The following is a 20,780-nucleotide window of genomic DNA, read 5'->3' on the forward strand; positions in this document are numbered from 1 at the left end:
CGCCCATGAAGTAGATTTGTAAAAATGTATGTGGTTCGTTTGGCATTGGCAGCAATGAGCCTACTTTGTGGTATACTTGGCCTTTGATTTTGAACGTAGAATAGAATTGTTGACCATTTGCCGCAGTATTCTGAACTATTTCTGTTGCTCCGGACGAAGTCATTTGGAAGCATGAATTGAATGTGCGAATGGACTTCAGGAACAGGTTTGAATCTGGAACCGTGCCAATGAGCAAGCCGTTCAATGGTTCTGGTGGTATCTCAATTTCTGGTAGTTGCACTTTTCCTGATGCGCAACACATCCCGGCTGACTCATGTTTGAATTTGAGCGCATGACAATGGGGAAATTCTTTGTTCATAGCACCAATCAGCACTTTCGGATGAGCGGAATATTCAATATCTGGCTCGTACTCGAATGCGAGACGAAGGGACGAAGCGGATGTAAATGTTTGATGTACTTGTTGGCGTTGTCGGTCATTTTCTCTGCGTGTGTTAACTACGAACCGGCGCGCTTGGCTCCGTTCCAATTTTCGTTGTTGATTTCGTTCAGCTCGTGCCTCTTGTGATTGAGATGCACGCAATTTTGACATGCTTACACGCACGTTTTTGTTATCTTGTTGGATTTGTTCGTCTGTTCTTTCTGCTCTACTATTTCGCATGTTTGTTGCTTTATTCGTTCGACGGCCCAAATGGCCCCCCTTGCGTCTTGCTGGCATTGTGCACTGTAATACACGCACATAAAAATAGATAAATAGAATAAATCGTACAAAATTTTGCACGCACTGCGTTGTGGTATGCCGAATGAAATGTCAAAATGACGCGACGCTTCTCTTGAATTCTTCTCGGACGTAGCGCCATCTGTCATTCAACAACATAAATAATTTCGTTCTGTTTGAAATACGAACGACGGTTAAATTTGTTCATACAAAAATAATAAAATCGCGATTAAAAAATGGGAGGGTGGGGGTAGGAGGGTGAAAATTTGGGGTTATAGGCATTTTTTTATGCCAAATAATAAAAAAAATACAAAAAAAAATTGTCAAAAAAATAAAAGAAAATTTTTCTGGATAGAGATACCCTAATCACCTAGCGGTATGAAATATACTTGTTGACCTATTCTCATACCTAACAAATATACATAAAAAAATTCATAAAAATCGGTCAAGCCATTTCGGAGGAGTTCGACCACAAACATCGTGACACGAGATTTTTATATATATAGAGATTGTTACTACAAACGATTATTATTACAAATGTCATCAAAATATATCTTGACATCGTATTAAAACCTTTATGACAAAACTTAATTAGTAAAATAATATTATATATTCCATTGTAAATATAGTATAAGATTAGTTATAAAATAGTTCTTCACAGGGAAAACTGTGCAAGTAGACTTTTTGTCGTCCTATAGTATTATAGACACCAGAGCAGTCACTAGTAGTATGATAATATAATAAACAATTTACTAGTACAACATCATAAACCCATTTAAAAATACTTTCTATCATACACATAACTCTCAAATAATGTTATGTTTTATAACAACCTATGCAGAGTGGAGTTCAGCGATAAATATGACAAAAACACACATCGCCCACCCTTTATATGGTATCATAACTCCCCGATAAGAGAAAACTCTGAATATATTTTACGACCCCCTCCTGGAGGCTTTTTTCATGTTTTAACCTCAGCGAAAATCGCGGTTTGCACAATAAGAAAAAATATCTGAGGTATGTTTCCAAATTCAAACATATTTGCATTATCTTTCGCTCGCTCTTTCGTTTCACTGTTGCCATAGAGATGTACATAATATAAATTCCAGCTAATAATGTTAAGTATCCTCCCATATTCTGAAATTCTTTGTACCAGTTTTCTGTGGAATTTATCGGAAAGCCAGTTTCTTGCTTTTTCAGCAGTTATATTAGAACAAACGAAACTAATATCGGTTTTATCATGGACTTTCTTTTACTGAATAATGTCGTATTTTGATATCTCCTAACTGCGTGGTATACGAAAATAAAAAAACACAAATACACAATATGAATAAATATATTGATTCAAATGGTTTTTTTTTAAGTCGATGAAATAGACGTTTGGATCTAAACCCACACCCTCACATAAACTTTTCATATACATAATATGAGAAACATAGTTTCTTTTGCGATCCGTCTACCTGAGACGAAAGTATACACGTGGTCGTGGCTCCCACTTTTCACCTCCATAATTCTGTATTTAAAAGGCACCACGTGCTCGTATCTAAGAATATAAAAAAAATGTTTAAAAAATGTTATAAAATGGGCGTTTATTAGAAACAAGACTTTTATTAATGGATCATATTTTACGAGTATTTTTATAATTAAAATGTATATTCATAAATTTGATATATCTAATGTTTCGATATTATATCTAATAATAAAATCAAGTTATAAATAATATTATTTATAAAAATGATTTTTAAATTAGAAAAAACGTTCAACATATTTTTTTTTTCAAAAATCGTTGTCACATTCTAAAGAATTTATTAAACTCTAATTAAATACTAATAAAAAATGGTTCGGTTGTCACGAAAAATGTTACTCTCATCCTTAAGTAATCATTGTTTGGCAGCTCATATAGGTATTTATATTACCGAAACACTGATGTAAAAAAAAATGTGTCAGATAAAGTCCTAATATTTATTTAAAAAAAATCCTAATAAAATTTTGATATTTTAAGAAGATTTGCTTAGTTGCTATGATGCTTGGTTTGCTAGAGGAATTTTATAAAGGATTATGTGCCACTTTAGTAAAAGATGTTGAAACATATTGTTCTAGGAAGATAATAATTATAATAATAGCTATCAACTTTAACGTATAGTTTGTTTTTAGACTATTTTAAAGGTTTTAAATAGATTTATACTTAATTGTACATAACACCTGTGCCTTATTCGCACTAAGTACATATTTATTTCAATGGCTTCGTACACTTTACGATTTACATGAACATAAAATAAAGATTTATAGATCTGATTCTTTTCCTACTAAATAATAAATGGCCATGTAAAAAAGACTTGTGAGAAGAGATGTAAATAAATGAATGCCTGTTCAATAATGTATATAAAAATTGTTTCCTTTTTGTTCTAAATTTAAAATGCTAATATTTTCAGCAAACGTTATCTCTATTATTTTACGATAGGAATGTGTTTTTTTTGTATTCATTGACTATGTAGGTGCAGTAAGTTAGTTAAAGACCATAAGTAGCCATCTGTTCCAGGTACTTACACTTCCATTACGTCATCTTCACACTCGCGTGTGAGCCTTCCATAAAATATTACATACTTTATACAATTAAACACAGTCATAGATATCGAATTAAAAAAAATGTACGTAAATTTGTGGGTTCATTTTCTCGCTTTTCTATGGTATGAAGTAAATATTGTAAAGTCTAATATGTAAGTCTGGGTAAGAAGCTAGATAAATCGAAGATAAATCGGAGATACTGCTGTAGAAGTAGAAAGATGAAAGTAATGTATTTATACGTTAGGTTGTACGGGGGTAAAGGAGATCACCCACCAGGTATCACAATGTGTCGCAGCTAGGGAATCCAATCCCGAGCCAAAATTCTGATCCCGGGATTTCGGGATTACAATTTGACAATCCCGGGATTGGCATTTTTTCCACTGTTAATATAAAATTTTTATATTTACAAATAACATTGATAAACTCGGTCAAAAATAAATCTAGTAAAATTTATACTATTTAGGACATTTATTGTTAATATTGTATACGTTCAATCTTGGAAATACATAAGCTTAATGGAGTAAATAATAATATAATATAAATAATAATGTGAATTTAATATGAGATTGCTGTTTCTGATAGTAAAGACTTAATGAATGGGTTTGCGAGATTTAAAATACTAAAGCAAATCATGGTGTACTTATGGCCTTTCCGCTTCATAAATCTAATTAGTCAGCCAAATATGAAACTGCCGTAAAACGTATGAGATCATGGTGGAATTACTTTGTTAATAGTGCGAAGCATTGTTTTTTTCCAATTTTTCTCATTTTTATTAATTTATGTGAAAAAATAAAATGAATCGGCAACTTACACATGGGTATAAATCAAACTCAGTTTATTTCTAATGTAGTTAGTTTTTGTTATTAAAAGTTTTTTTTCTGTTATATTTTCGTTTTTATTTTATTTTCCATAAAAATTGATAAAAAAATCAATCCCGAAAGTTTCGGGATTATGTTTATCAATCCCGGGATTCATAGGTATCGAAAATAGCTCGGGATTCCGGGATCCCGGGATTCGGGATCCCAGGATTGAAATCCCTAGTCGCAGCGAATTTACTAACTATAAATCCACCAGTATAAGTTGTCCGCTGAGTGAGGGTACCACATGCTAACATTTTACATATTATTTAATACTGTAATGAGCTTAGTTGTAAATTCAATCACCTTACTATTTATGATGGAATATATTATATACACCATACAACTACCATATATTTTTGATCATCAATAATTTAAAAATTCTATTTCATATACCTATACCGTACCGCATGGCCCCCACAAGGGGGGGGGCTGACAGGGCACTAGCCTGGGGGCCCGGGCTCAGGAAGAGCCCGGCGTAGTGAGTCGACAGGATAAGTGATATAAACACATATCACAAATTCTTTCTAATAGAAAAAAGTCGCCTGCGGCGCTACTTTTTGTCAATAATATATTGTTATTTAAAATTATGTGGTTGTAAGATACAAATTTTGTATTGTGTATCGATACGTCTCGACAACTCCATAATTCAAATGAATGGATATGGAAAATATACAAAAAAAAAAAACACTAAATAAGTATACATATTAATTTTACCGCGTACACCATTTAGATAGGTAAGAGGGCCCGCCAAAGATCCTAACCTGGGGGCCCGCTTCAGGATGTGGGGGCCATGCCGTACCGTATTGGCCAATATATTCTCAGACATTTCTTATAGTGTATTTAAATATCTACATAATTTATACACTGCACAGTTATTTTGATCTTTGAGTGTGCCAGAATTGAAATCCATGATTGTTTTATGACATGCATAATAATCTTGCATATTAATTTTACGCTAATAACCATGAATCAATTTTATCAGCGGTGTGGCACACATATTTAAACGGAGCGACTCCACATTATGAAACAACTTTACGGGCATATTAAGTTGCGTTTCCCGCGCTTCGGCTGAAGCGTAATGTCATAACTTTTTTAATTAAACTGCGAAAGCTCGCATCTCGAATTCTTGCGATATACTAGGTCAAAGGTCGTCAACCTTTTTACTTGCTAGATGAGATTTTAATATTGTATTGCGATAGTTTTTTTTAACCATTCCATGCTTGAACTACTTGTAACTCAAAATCAATAATTTTATTTGTTTTGATGTAGAACGATGATGGATGTATAAAATATTATATTCGATAAATTAAAGGTTCTCTTTATTAGAAAACTTGAAGTTTTATAGTGCCAAAATCACGAATTTCACGATGATGTCGAGGATAAAAAGGCCTACGAAATAATCAATTAAGTAAAATCCATTAAGTTGGCACACTTTGGTCACATCATGCGGTATTTATAGATATATAAAATTTTGCATCGTATCATTAAGGGAAGATTTCCAATAAGCAAGGTCCTGGTAGAAGAAAGATGGCTTGGCTGAAGAATCACAGAGACTGGTGAGAGATTAGCACTCCATCCTTGTTTAAAAATCTTTTTAATTATGTGAAAAAAAATGTTTTTATTGTGATAGTACGCAAACGGTCGTTCGCTGATCTGGAAGCACCTACAAAAAACATGAAACTGAAAATCAATGACGAAATCTAAATCGAAAAGAGCAACCATGCATAGAATACCCTCCAATTCTTCAAATCAACGACCACCTCTTCCAGTGTGTCGATTGCTTTGTGTATCTTTATTCTCTGATAAGCAACAAAAGTGTCGTCAGTGAATAAAGTAAACTGATTGTCGTAGCAGGAAACGTGTGCTACCTTGGTTCTCAAAATCAACTAAAGTCTAATTTCTTCTGTAGTACAAAACTTCTCATGTAAAAGACATCGATCAGACCACCATTGTTAAACTAAAAGAGCATGCACTTGATGAATTTTAATGAAAGTAGCTGCGTAGAATACATGACCCTGTATTAGAAAGAGGAGAATGACTTCTCTTATCAGAAAATATATCTCCACATTAATTAAACCTGTAAACGCGATGGACTCCGATGGGTAGACCATGTAGCAATAATGGACAGTGCCAAACCGCTAAAGGAAATCCTGCAGGATTATTCGAAATTGTTAACACAGTAACACGTTTTGGTTATTTTTATTACTAAAAATAACACAGATATCACTCGGACAAATTCCATAAACAAGGCGGTTATCTACAATAATTATCCACATACCGCAATGTGTCTTACTTGATTCCAAATGAATTCGATCAAGAGTAGTTAATGCGGTCATAGGCAGCCGTATTCAAAATTATTACGACCACACTTAACTTATAGGGATAATTAATTGCCTGAAAACAATATTTATCACGTTTTTTATTGATTTTGAAATTTAGTGATATATTAGAATATCCTAGATGGATAACAAACTGGACGGTCAGAAATCAACTGACTGGCGTAAAATTTTGTAATTACACTGTGTCAAGAATAATTCTAGAGCGACCGATAGATGGAAAACAATGACCTAGGAAAGGAAGAGTCTTTAAATAGATGATGTTCTTGAAAGAAGCTGGATCCACCCCAGATTGTTAAGCCCTTGACAATGATGGTGATGTAAATGGTTACAATTGTGCCTTTAATATCAATTAAAATATTTCGTTAAATTAAGTAAGAGATTCGAAAATAGATGTGCGTTTTTTTGTTTCCAAAGCCATGATTGGGGTGAGTTAATTTATTTTAGAATAACTTAGTTTTAAACGTTGCTCGCAATTCAAAGATTTTAATCTCTGGCTCTCGACTGAGTAAGCCCTGGAGCTCACTCAAGAAGCCAAAAACGTCCATTTCACGTCGACGTTTCAGCGACAAGTGCCATCTTGAATTTATTCGTTCTCCTGCTAACACAAACTCTGCCACGGTGTGATAATATTGCGACAGTATCAGAGTATATCAGTATTAAATGCTATTATAGAGATATAACCCTTCGCGTTGCAAAGTTGCCAGGCCTGATAATAATTTATGGTAATTGAGAAAAATAATAATAATAATAATAATGTGTTGAAGTTTCCATATATGTTGCTCTGACAGTTTTCCTCTGACAAAGGTAAACGACTTATTGTATTATGCGTTATGAATATTTAAAAGGATTTGTATTTAAATATGAATTATAATATTATGGCGTATTAATATTATTAGTCTTATAACAAGAAAAGTGAGTATAAATATTGGTTATATTTTTCTCGGAAGGTTAAACATAATATATTATGTTATTAGTGAAAAAATGTATTATCTTTTAAAAGTTTCTGTGTTTATTCGGTGGTAATGCAAGATGAATTTTATGAGTTTTATCACTTATTTTGAGTGAATTGAAGTTTCTATTTGATGTACATATTTAGTAATTACATAAAGTGGACCTCAATTCAATAAATCAATTCATCGTAAGTAAACAATATATCTCACGGTGGTCCAGTTCTAATTTACTGTAAATGCGATTTATTAGCAATGTTTGCTTCAATATTCCGATATATAAAAGACAAGACAGCGCTAATGATACAAACGGTCTCTAACAGTTCTAATATTTTTGAGTGACTAATACTTGATTGATATTGATAACCACTTGTGGATGAGACAGTTATCAATAGCTTGTAGGTGAACACCTTGAGATATACCTGCAGGCCAGGTGTTTATCGATAGCCTCAAAGTGCGGAGTGTCTGGGTATGGAGAATATGCCGTAAAAGTGACGAGAAGCTATAAGTAATATGCGGGGTAAATGTGGAAGTAAGTGAAAAAAAATCAATAAAAAAATATTATGAATTTTTTCTCAAAGTGAACCCCCCCCCAAAAAAAATGTTTCTGTATGCGCGCCTGTATGTGTATATTACCATTTTCCTCCAAAGCGGAGAGTACATGGATTTCTACAAAATGGAAGTTATATTCAAAGATTATTTTCACAAGAAATTCATTTGGCTCTTTACACTGGAAAACCGTATGAATTTATTTTCTCAGTCGCAGGATCGAAACTACGACCTACGGCTTCATAGGCGGCCACTTTACCAATTCGGCCACCCTAAGTAAATTAATTAATAAGGAAAATGTCGAAAAAATTACTGCTATCGGTTATAACAAATTTAATGTTTTGGTTTTGGTATCTCTTCAGTAAGCCATATTATTATTGCAGTTCCACCATGAATTGACAGTTAATACAATAAGACATATTATTTTATCAAATACTAGTCAGTACTACATTGTTATATATACTAATATCGCATATATTATACGAGGTATAAATGAGAACTCTGCCATCCTGGGCAGTGTTGACCTGTGTGTCCCTGATAACTATCTTAAAAATAGAGACCATCAGTTGTTTATTCTCCCAAGGTGCAGAACCAACCTGCCACTGGTAATGCCAATTGGGAGGGCGATAACTATGTTCAACGAAATTGCTTCGGGTGTTGATATATTCCACCTACGTGAGAATGAGTTTAGGTGGACGTTGTTTTATAAATTCTTAAAATAGGGTCTGCTTAACTCATCCGGTGTACTTCCTTGTACCTAACTAATTTATCTACTGATCTATCTCTTTTTTTATGTAATACTGTTTTATATATCTTTGTTTCTAAATGTCATGTTGTGAACGTCTTAAACTTATAATTTGTAATGTCCACAATATGTTTTAAAAATTTTAAATATGGATTCAATTTTTTAACTTAATGTGGTCAAGTTGGTAGAGCGGTCGATCCTAATTCAGTGAGCAAAGCAATAATCCACATATATGAAGATGGCATAATTACGATGTATTAATATGTTTAATTTCAAAAAGAAACGAGCTATTCTTTATAATCGAATATAGCAATTATTTCGAATATAACAAGATATTTCTCAATTATTAACTAAATGTTCACATGATGGTGAACTCTGATAGTCAACTGAGCATTCAAATACGTTAAAATTTATTCAAATGAAATCTCCGATTGACTGAAGAAAATAAAATAAAAATCTCCACGAATTGCTTGGTATATTTGCCTAAGTGACTGTCTCATCGGAAATTGGCAATAGAAATAAAAAATATCGGGAATGACGTATCGTGGCGGAAATGCAAGTAGAAGGGAAATTGGACCGACGTCGACATCTCCATATCTGTTATAGACGCCGCGACGCTAGGAAAATGATGTAGAAATTTTCTGAAAATACAAAATAGGTAGTCATTTTTTTATAATGAATAATGATAGCACAGCATGTACAATATTCATCATTATCATTAGGGGCGCGACAACCCGGTGTGGGTCGTGGCCTCCTCCAACAGCTCCCTCCACCTGTCTCTATCCAGTGTGGCCGCTTTCCAATTTGGTACCCCCAGAATACGGCAGTCACTGGCAGCTCCATCCAACCAGCGAATCTTTGGCCTCCCTCTTCTTCTACGTCCTATTGGATTGCTGGACATCACTCTCTTTGCCGGTTCATTGTCATTCATACGGTGCACATGACCTAGCCATCGCAGTCTCCCAATCTTAATTGATTGAACTGCGCTGCAATCTTTGTACAGCCCGTAGAGCTCAGCATTATATCTTCTTCTCCAATTGGTGCCATCCTTGATCGGTCCATATATACGGCGGAGAATTTTTGTTTCAAAGATGTTCAGGGCTCGTTCATTTCGCAGAGTTAATGTCCAGGTTTCCCATGCATAGGTGAGCACTGGCTTTACAAGTGTCTTGTAAAGAGTGCTTTTAATTTGGCGAGATAGTATGCGGGACTTAAAACATCTTAACATGTACAATATTATTAGTCTGTGTTATTATTTTTTATTATTATTTTCTTGTTGGAAGTATATATATGATAGTTAGAAGATTTATATAATAATTATTTTTATTATTTTTTGTTACTTATATTTTTAATCTATAAAACTCTAACAAATAAATGTAATATATCGTATATATTATATCCTGTAAATCATTCTTGTATTCTTTTAAATTTAATTGACAGGGTCGTACTGATACAAAAATTCCTTGCAGTCGAAAACGTAAGACGACTTTTTTTTATACAATGGACCAACTATTAAATTTAGTTTATTTTAATCGCGTATACCTTGCATACAACAAAACGTTAACATATGAATCAACATCTTGTTTATAATATGTATTCATCCATTTTAAATCCTGCATAGATTAAGTCCGGATGAGTCCCTGTAAATATTGTTCCAATTATTTGATGTATACGTATTTGCCTTAAAAATTAAAAGGTTTGCTAGGTGCCCACCTATTGAGAATGAATTAATATATTACTATTAATTTTGGAGCTCAGGATCAAAATTCAATTCAATTATTGCATAGATAATCCATACTTTATTACTTGGATAATCAGGTTAAATAACACTTTTGTATACTTATTAGTGTTTAGTGTTTAATAACACAAACGAAAATCGGAATACATAGAGAAATATTAATACTATCGACCGAAGGTACTTGATGGAATTTGAATTTAAATTCTAATGGATTCAAGCTCTGTACTATTCCATTTAAGTCGTTTTTTGCCACCCGGGTTTCGCCTTTCGGCATCTTCATGCGTCGTGTACACTCACCAAAGGTAAACACACTGACAACGAACACTCTACATTATATAGTAAATCAATACAATAAAATAAGTAAAAACTCCATTACCTATTATTATTATTAGTCTATAGATAGTATATAGTCTGTAGATAATTAATTAGTCTTTAATAATTATTAAATAATCTCATTAGTTAACTCCATTAATTATTTTTCTTAGAATTGACGATGTACACCTCTTGAGTGTAGTATTTTTATTGTGTATAAAGAATAATGATCAATTATTAGGTTATGACGATTTATTATATGAATAATATGCTATCGAGTGTATTGTTATTAATAAGATAGGGTTTTTCTAATTAGGTTTTTTACTGACACTTCAACTATTCATAATTTGTTTATAGTATTTTTTGTGACCTCTGACTAGATAGGTAGGTAATGGAGTTTTTACCTAGAAATGAATCCTTGAAATCCATTAGAACACCGAGAAATCTTATACACAGAAGATGCATTTTTGAATCATTTTAAAACTCTTTGATTTTTGTCTGTATTTATAAACGGCGTATTCATCTTAAATATAATCGATAAATTATATTATGAATGGAGGTATTGAACATGTCAATAAACAAAAATTCAGAAAGATATAAATACGTCACGTGTACTCGGTTTCTTAATTACCTACATTAGTCGTTATAATGAAGAAAACAATAACTTTTACGAAAACAAAAACAGCAATAATAAATCAAAAAAGAAAAAAAAACTTTTCTAATAAATTTTACAACGCAGGAAGCATTATTTAAAAATATTATATGTACAATTTTTTCATACCCAATTTCCTTGAGGTATATCATTTGCGGTGATATATTAAAGACCGCCCGCGCGAGGTTTTTACGCTTTGGTATTTTCATTTAATAGAAGGTTTTGTCGCTGGGTTATTTTTACTTTATGGAACTATCCATCAGAGTCCTCATGGTATCTACTTAACTGTCTTATGGAATCTTCTCACTTGTCGCGTCTCCCTCATAAATCATAATATTTTTTATGCGACCCTCGTGACGTATTTGGATGAAAATGGAATAAAATTACGTATAATAAAAATTTTAACGGTATGAAAGCATAGACACCCATTTTAAATGGTGATTACGTACGTTTTGTGATATTAATGTAATTTCACTTGTTTTTTTAATCAGTGTCATACGATATTATGATTACTTTAATGCAATTAGTGTAGAAAAATACTACAATCAATGTTGAAGGATTCCATATGCCACATAAGTCTACTGTAATAAAAGACAAATTAGGGTTACGTCTCAATTGTACGTATTACATTTCACCGTAGCATAGTTCATTGTGAGTTGTCTTACCGAAAAAAGATGGCCGTATAGCATTAAGATCAAAATAAAAATGTGGAGCGTACAGAGAATTTTATTAGATTCAATAAGGACATTAATTTGATTATTGATTGGTATCAAATATTTCATAATAACGCTGTCATTACTATAAAATATTTGATAGGCACAATTCTATATAAATTATAGGATATGATTGCAATACTAATTTACTTATCTATCTTCTTATTTTCTTCTGTCTTCCCATCGCATTCCAGTAGTTTTTATTACGTATTTTAATGTGTTTTATTTAAACATGAATTTGATGTCAATACTATACGCCCATCTTTTCCTGTACAACAGCTTACGGTAAACTTAATACGTACACATTTCCGGACACGATGTTTTACATGACAGAATTTTGTGTGAAAGTAGCAGAAGGCGATACGTTGATTGTTGTGATTTCTTGTAAAAAACGAACTAATTATCTAATTAAACTAGTAGGTACTTTCCAAACTAGAGACATTATTTACGGCAAAAGCATAGTCATATTTGAATATCTAAGTAGCATTATTCTTATCGTGCCATCCCGTATTCGTTACGTCGGTCGGCCACAATCAGGACAATTTTTGCTCTATGACCTCCTACCAAGAACACTTTGGTGGAGCTGCACTTATATCAATCACGAAACCCACGAAATTCAGTATCGTTCTTTGCTACGTTCCACAATTTTATTGATCTTTCATGGGGTAGCAAGTTGGGAAATATTGTACTAATATCCTGGCATAATGGGGTACTGTAGTTTTCTGGTATTAATACTACGCTGAACTTATTTTGAGCCTGTACAGCCACATCTCGAAAGCTTCAACTCTTCGTAACGGTTTAGTGTCCATACCATAGAAAAGGATTGAGAGAACATAACAAAGAATCATACGTTTTCATAAGTGGTATTTTAAGTAAAGCTTAAACTCTCGCCGCTAATATTGGCGAAAGTAAGTAAAATGGGCAGTATGTTTATTATTACTATTCATATTAAAACGTCTTAGTTAGGGCTCACTTAACGTCGATATCTCTGCATTTAACCAATAGGTTTTACTGGCGTACCCTTATTTACCTATCAATTAAAAATTTTGAAGTTATTTTATAAATTATTCGGAAGCACCTTAAAATCTTACATTCCAAAATTTTGTGAATAATTCGTTGAATTTAAAATAAAACCTTTTAAAATAATTACCAGCATAATCAAATTTAATATAGGAAGTCCATTTATCCGCGACAATATAATATGTTCATGTTTGTGCCGCCAGGGATTTGCGTTGGTATCTAATACAGAATAATTATTTAAATCCATATAGGTGTCTCAATTCACTTTTTAGCACTTCGTGGTTTTAGATATTGAGAGAAAAGGTATGAAATTTAATAATATATTGGTTGTCGACTGAAAATTTGTATAAAAAGGCGACTCCAAAATGAATGATCCCCTGAAGCGTTTGCATACTTTCTGCAATTTGTAATTTTTATAATAATATATCTACTATAATATTCAACCTATTTTATACTATAAATACTAAAATTTCCGTTTTTATTATTACAGAAACAAGCCATGTTGGTACGACAACTGGAAGAAGAACTTCGACTGCGGATGCGAGCGCCATCTTTGGAAATGCAGCAGCAGTTGGAGGTCCTCTTCTCAGAGAACGAACATCTCACCAGAGAAATCGCCATATTAAGAGATACCATAAAGGTAAGATAATATAATATTACTTTTGTAGAACTTATTATTTTACCATTATGAGATATTAGGTAATATTCACCTACGTGCAGCGCACCCGAGCTCTTAAGGGAGCGCACATGAGAAATTGTTTGCTATACATAATAATTCAATCGGGTTAAAAATACTAAATAATATTCATAGATTAAATTCTATTTTCTTTGTCATTACTATTATAGATACAATTTTACAAAAACTTTTTACATTGTACATTCTAATATTTTTGTGCAAACATAAAATATGAGTGGTAAAGACGCTGGCCGTTCATTCGAGGAGTTCAATTCCCGATGAGGTCACAATGTATTATTGTGATTTTATCGAAGCCTGGGTGTTTGTGATTGTTTCACTTTCACTGTTATTGCACTACTGTCATTAGGCCTCATGGCCTGTGAGGGCACTAAAAACAGAAACGGCAGTTTTTATTTTTGAAAAATGTTGGTAAGACAATAATTTTAAAAGTATAATTTCAGAAAAATGTATTATAACATGTTATATATTATTATTATACAAACAACATTTAAAAATACTTTTTTTTCAGTAATTATTAACATATTATAACAATGATTTGTGCTTAAGACGTTTTTAATGACTCGCCAACATATTTTAAAAATGGAAACTACCATTTTTGTGGGTAGTTTCCATTTTTTTATTATTTATTTACCATTATAAATTTAAAAGTTATTATTCCATTATAAATATTTTTCCTGAATGTTTATTATTTCGTAATGTACATATTCTGATTATTTATAAAAATATCAATAATAATTTGCAAAAAAACATAAAAAGTCATAAATACATTTAAATTATAAAAACTCCGTATAAAAATATATATATATATATATCAGTATATCCCTATATCCCTTGTTAAGATTTTATAGACACGCTGTACTATTTCGAGTTAAATATTGCGCAATGTCAATTTTTCCGTAAAAGAGCGTTATAACTATAGTTGTAATTAATAAAATCGTATAGAGTAAGAAAAATGCGACGTAAAATAAGGTTTCTATCTCAGAATATGAATGTGTTATGCGGAGTCAGTATACTATTTCGTCCGCGCAAAAGCATGTTGAATCGAGTCGAAATATAAAGTGCGTAATATTATTCCAAATAAAAACGATTTTTGTACATTATCTCAGCTGTTAATTAATTAATCACCATTAAATTTTGATAGGAATATAGATCATAAAATGCGACTAAGCGAAAAGTTTACTAGCTCCCCATTTATATATATAATTATTATATCGGTACGCAGTATAGTTTTTATACGAGATAAAACAATATATCTTGCAATTTATCGTTAATAACATAATTGCGCACCTCTTGGATTATTTTTCAGAATGAGTTTTTACTCCTCTGAAAAATATAGCATCATGTAACCTGCTAAAATTGAAACCTTTAGTTTTATTCATATATTATAGGGTAGCGCAAATGCAATTATCTGATTTGGTATGCTAACAAATTTTGAAATCAATTAAAAAAAACATTGAATCTTGTGAAAATATTATATTGTTTAGTTGACATTATATTGTTTTATTATAAATTTCGAAAGACAATATCGCCTCAGGCCACAATAAAAAGTTTGGCCCTTTATATAATATTTTACATCACTGCCTTTAATATTATGTTACAAGTTACAATATCGTTTTAATTCACAATATAAACCATTGTGTAAAAACATTTGTAGGCATTTTCGTTTTGTGTTTATTTTATTTATCTGACACGCCATAATTTTTGCCAAAATTTTTACATGAAATATGACACACTGTAAAAAATGGTCACTATCCTTGATTATAAAACATATGTTTTAAAAGAAGATTATGGTATCTTCCAAAAAGTTGATGACTGATGACATATGCGCACGATAATATTAATTTTGATAAGCTCATGAATATTGTATATCTATATTATTTCGTATTGCAAGAAGAAATTGATTTTTAAAGTGAATATGAGTACCTAAGTATCTGGTTTCAACTTTCCAAATAATATAATTTCATTGGTTTTGTTCAGGAATTGGAACTTAGAATCGAGACTCAAAAGCAGACCCTACAGGCGAGAGACGAGAGCATCAAAAAACTTTTAGAAATGCTACAAAACAAAGGAATGGGTAAGTTATTCTTTTACCAACACTTCCATCGCGAACATTTAAATACTTACAAAACACATTATTTTTCTACAATTCTTCCAAATTTAAAATATACATTATGACAAAATTCGGTAGAATTAAAAAACGTCAGAAAATATTGTATTTGAAATAAGTGATTTGTATGGAATCAAAAATGGAACTCTCCACAATTCAATATGTTGATCCGACAATAATAATGGAAGGATTATTTTGTCAATCTGAAAAATATATTGTAAGCATAATTTACCCACATAAAAAATACAAAACGTTTTTTATTGATATCTTGACATATTATTGAAATCTGGATAGTTCTTATTTTGATTCTACACAACTCCGTAATATAATTATAAGTTTTCTTGTACTATAAGAAAATAAGTATGTTCAACTGTAATTATTGGAGAGTGAAACACATTAAAAATTATTGACCAAACTTATTAAAAAATATAAACTAAAAATAGATCCATACTTACCCTTAAAATGAAATAATGTGATGTAACATGCACGCATGACTTCAAAAATATTTATTTTAAAAATACGTGAAAACATATAAAAGGATTCATGATTTTTGATCACAAAAGATGCTTCATCAATTCGTGATCTCCGTCTTGCTCATATGAATGACTTACAGGAAAAGAGGAAGAGAGACAAATGTTCCAGCAAATGCAAGCAATGGCCCAAAAACAGGTGTTTAATTTAATGAAATTACCATTTCTTGTATACGTAGTACGATAAGTTAATTTTAATCAAAATATCTCTAAGTCTTCTTGCATCGTAGAAAATTGTTTTGTGTACGCTAAAGTTGATTTCCTTTGTTGCATTTTGTACAACTCTAAAACGGAACACTGCAATTTAAGTATTTTATAATTTAGAAAAATATTTAACTTGGCTCATTTACTTTTGTATGTTACTGTACATTATTTATTGTATAGCGAAATACTGACGCAGTATTAGTGTAGTTGTTTTTACTAATTGCAATGTTCCATTTTATCAGATTTGTGTGCGATACATATATATTTATTTGTAGATATTGGCTTTAGTAAATACATTACATACACCTACACTATAAATAAAATAAATTACAAAAAAAATATTTTTATAAGTATAAAAATAATTCACGTATCTTTTTAAAAATGCGAACCAATAGAAGCAACATAATATTATTTTTTTTCCATTCGTCAGTCTATTTTTTATTTCGCGACTGACGAAATATATTTTATCATATTTATTTGCGAAAATATTTTAATAGAATTTTAATTTTGAGATATTGAATAAAATAAAATTCGGTACAAGTCTGTTCACTGGAAGCCAGGCGGGAACGGCGGCAATTTTCATAGCCAATTACGGCAAGAATTCATGAATTCAAGAATTTAAATATAACCTAACCTAACCTAAAAAATAATCCAGTATATCGGCTATTTTCAAAATTTGTTTGCCACTAGCTTCCGTTAAACAGACAAGAACCTAAAATTCTAATTAATGATAATGGAGAAGAAAATAATAATAACCTACAACATATTTAAATAATCATTACTTTAATTGGAATTATAGGGACATAAAATAATTATTCGCTCTGTATATGAATACGCCATAATTTATTGTTATCAATTCGTAATCGCCAGAAACAAAAAAAAATATTCCGTAAGCAGTTATATAATTTATCATAGATAATCAATTTGCATTTCAAAAATTTCGGGAATTTTCTGAGTATTTTTCTTGGTTAAAAAATCTTGCATCTGGATCTGACAGCTGTGGTATCGATAGGTACCACTTTTCTGCGTTATTATTTTAAGCTGTAGTGAATTTTAAGTAAGGTTATAAAATCTATCTCACTATATTGATCGACCTTAACGTAGTAATTAATCAGGGTTAATCTATCGAAGAAAGAAATTCTGTCAAATACATAAGTCTAGTAATGGGTGTACTTTGAAAATAAGTCGATTTCTTATAAAAACATCAGTTTGACGAAATAATAATATGTACGCTTGTTTTAACTGTCAAATAATTTAAACCAATGTTATCGAACACTCTCTTCTGTTTGAAAATTTAAACGTTCTTTATTTAAATTGATTACCTACAAACAAATTGTGCAACGTTTCTTTTCTGAACGGATTTAACTGAACTAATCTGAACGGATTCCAAACACCAGTTTATAGTAGAATTATTAAAATGCGAATGAATTAATTACTTTGCTAACAGAATGGTTTTTTGTAACTACGACGCATAGAATGTGAAGTACAAGATATTATTGTATTTATATTTTTCAGTAAAAAAAAAACATAAACTCTCCTCTCACGTTGAGAATTTATAAATAGGGATCTGTTTTTAGGGCGTATTAAACGAGATGAAATTGTCAATATTTTACGGTCGAATAAAAATCCAATTTGAGAAAATGAAATTGAGTGTACTTAATCCACCGAAAAAGTTTCTTTATGTTGCGGTTATATATTTTTTACATTCAGTTGTCATCACTAATCTTCGCGAATATGTATGCTGTTGTCCCTGGGTGCATATTTTCAATAAGTGGTGATCTAAAATAATATTTTTTTGTTTCATATACACCAGGCAGTTGCATCATGTTGAAATTGATAGACTAAAGTTCAATTAAAAACGAATAAGAGTTTAGATAGTTGTACGTATCGTTAAGTTCGGTGGTAGTGATCGTTTTAAACTTAAAAACAAGCGTAATCTTCACGCAACTTACAACGATTCATAAATTAGCAAGTTGTGTTACGGCTTGGGTTGTTTTTCAGTCTAGACATTGATAGTTTCGGACAATTTTTTAATATTTCTTCTCACTGTGTATCAATGATTTAAATGTTTAATGATACGCTAATATGTCATCAGCTAATCTAAATTTTATCAAATGTGTTGATAAGCTTTTTTATGCAAGATTATTCCAAGTATTCATAAGTCCAACATATAAATGAAACTAAACATTATTATTTTTCACTTAGCTTGTTTATAAGGTATAAATTAGTTTTTCATAACAATACGTCGTATACGACCTTTCTTTAAAATTAGCTTGTAGCAAAATTTAGGTGCGTTTAACGTGTGTTTACATACAACGTATTTTTTAATGTTAAAAATTAAAAAATAATATAAAGACTTAAATAGGTATGTATTCTAATAAAAACTTTAATTGCAAGACAGTACTTTCGCTTCAGTCATATAAGGTCAAAATAACCCCCTACCTGGATTTATACTTCACCTAAAGGGGAGACTTAGCATTATAGCGCTAGTACCTAGTAATAATATAAAAAAAATAATACTCGTACATGTTTTGTTACGGCTGCCATTTTGGGAAATGGCGGAAAATTTTTAGAAAATTTAAAAATATAATATCGAAATTTTTTCGAATATAAGTTGATTTTTTATGTTATTACTAGGTATTAGTACTATATAATACATATGCAAAGTCTCCCCTTTAGAGGAATTATTTTCTGGTAAACCTCTAATACGACTGGACTATAATATGTAGATATTGTTATATTTTTTAATGAATAACCTAAAATATTACAGTTATTCACAATCTGCTGCAATGTTTCTTTCTTTTCCTTTCAAAAGTTCTTCAGGGAGGGTAAAAAAATGCAATTAAAATGGTGCTTTTTAGAGAATGAAAAAAATAACGTAAGGCCGTGTTCAGGTATTCTGGTCACGACCTCTTCTTCTACGAGTTTCCGGTATCCCTCCTCGCACACTGGCAACATCGAAAAATCTACTCACGTACGACTTCTCAAAAAAAAAACCTTCCACATTACCATCTTCTCAAATATTATAGAAGGTGTTTGCTCTTTAGCCTTTGGCAGGGACGCCAATCTCTTTTTGCGGCTTGACCGGGTCAAATTGAAATTACAATAGCACAATATTAAGTGTGCAAACCTGACATAAATACAAATACTATTTATTATTATATAACTTAGATACATTAGTATAGGGATACATAAAATAGAGAAGTCTAGCTTTAGCGCCGAAATGTCAAACGTAAAGTTTGCCATAATTAAGTTACTACCATGCCAACTGAGCTGTTATTATGTTTGGAGTTTTAATTATAATTTATCTACGTTAGGTTTAGGTACACAATTCTTTAATTTAGATAATTGATAACATTAAAATTGATGCATTGTTTAGATTATGTTTTCATTGAAGTACTGGATTAATAATATTTTGTACTATAATAAAATATAAGAAATATTGGTACTGTTCGGTTATACGGAACACAGCGGAAAACACATTTTGAAAATAGCCGATAAACTGGATTATTTGTTAGGTTTACCTAACCAAACCTAACCTAACCCAACCTAACCTAACCTAACCTAAACTAACCCAAACTAACAAATAATCCAGTATATCGGGTATTTTCAAAATGCGTTTTCCGCTGTATTCCGTATAACCGAACAGTACCGAAATATCATTACTTTTAAATTGAAGGCTGTAGTACAAAAACAATATAATTATTTAGTTTTTTTTTCATATTTGAGATTTATGTCATTTAAAAAAAATGTTGTCTATATGCTCTCATTTACCGTTATTTCAAAAACAACATGTTGAAGCTTCTTTGATTCGAGCAAAAAAAACATTCGACAAAGGAGTTTCTACAAATACATCATCATAAGTACATATGTCAATTATTTTTTGTCAGATAGGTACTTCAAAAGTTCTAATGATTATTATTTCTCATTGAAAAATAAGCACATCAGTGGGTCTATTCTATACTTATCGAACACTAAATTGATAAATAGTATCAAACTTAGGGTAGGTTTGTATCAAAATATTAGCACTTATTGTAACAATTACACGAAGCCGGTTTTTATTGTTGTAATAAGTGCGATATTTTAA

The 20,780-nt window shown here is 31.3% G+C and overlaps 1 protein-coding gene across 4 annotated transcripts in view; it reads left to right on the forward strand.

The window, feature by feature from the left end:
- The window catches only part of brp (ELKS/RAB6-interacting/CAST family member bruchpilot), a 232,930-nt gene that overhangs the window by 130,018 nt on the left and 82,132 nt on the right, over positions 1-20,780 (forward strand). For 2 of the 4 annotated variants that reach the window (XM_085943333.1, XM_085943336.1), the window contains exons 2-4: positions 13,646-13,795; positions 15,830-15,926; positions 16,573-16,628. In XM_085943333.1, the coding sequence (XP_085799459.1) occupies positions 13,646-13,795; positions 15,830-15,926; positions 16,573-16,628 (303 nt within the window). The remainder of the gene's footprint in view (positions 1-13,645; positions 13,796-15,829; positions 15,927-16,572; positions 16,629-20,780) is intronic. The other 2 variants (XM_085943332.1, XM_085943334.1) reach the window with 1 other exon arrangement.

This window comes from Rhyacophila brunnea, unplaced genomic scaffold (assembly GCF_057557595.1).
Source record: "Rhyacophila brunnea isolate RB1 unplaced genomic scaffold, BYU_Rbru_1.0 scaffold_15, whole genome shotgun sequence".
NCBI lineage: Eukaryota > Metazoa > Arthropoda > Insecta > Trichoptera > Rhyacophilidae > Rhyacophila > Rhyacophila brunnea.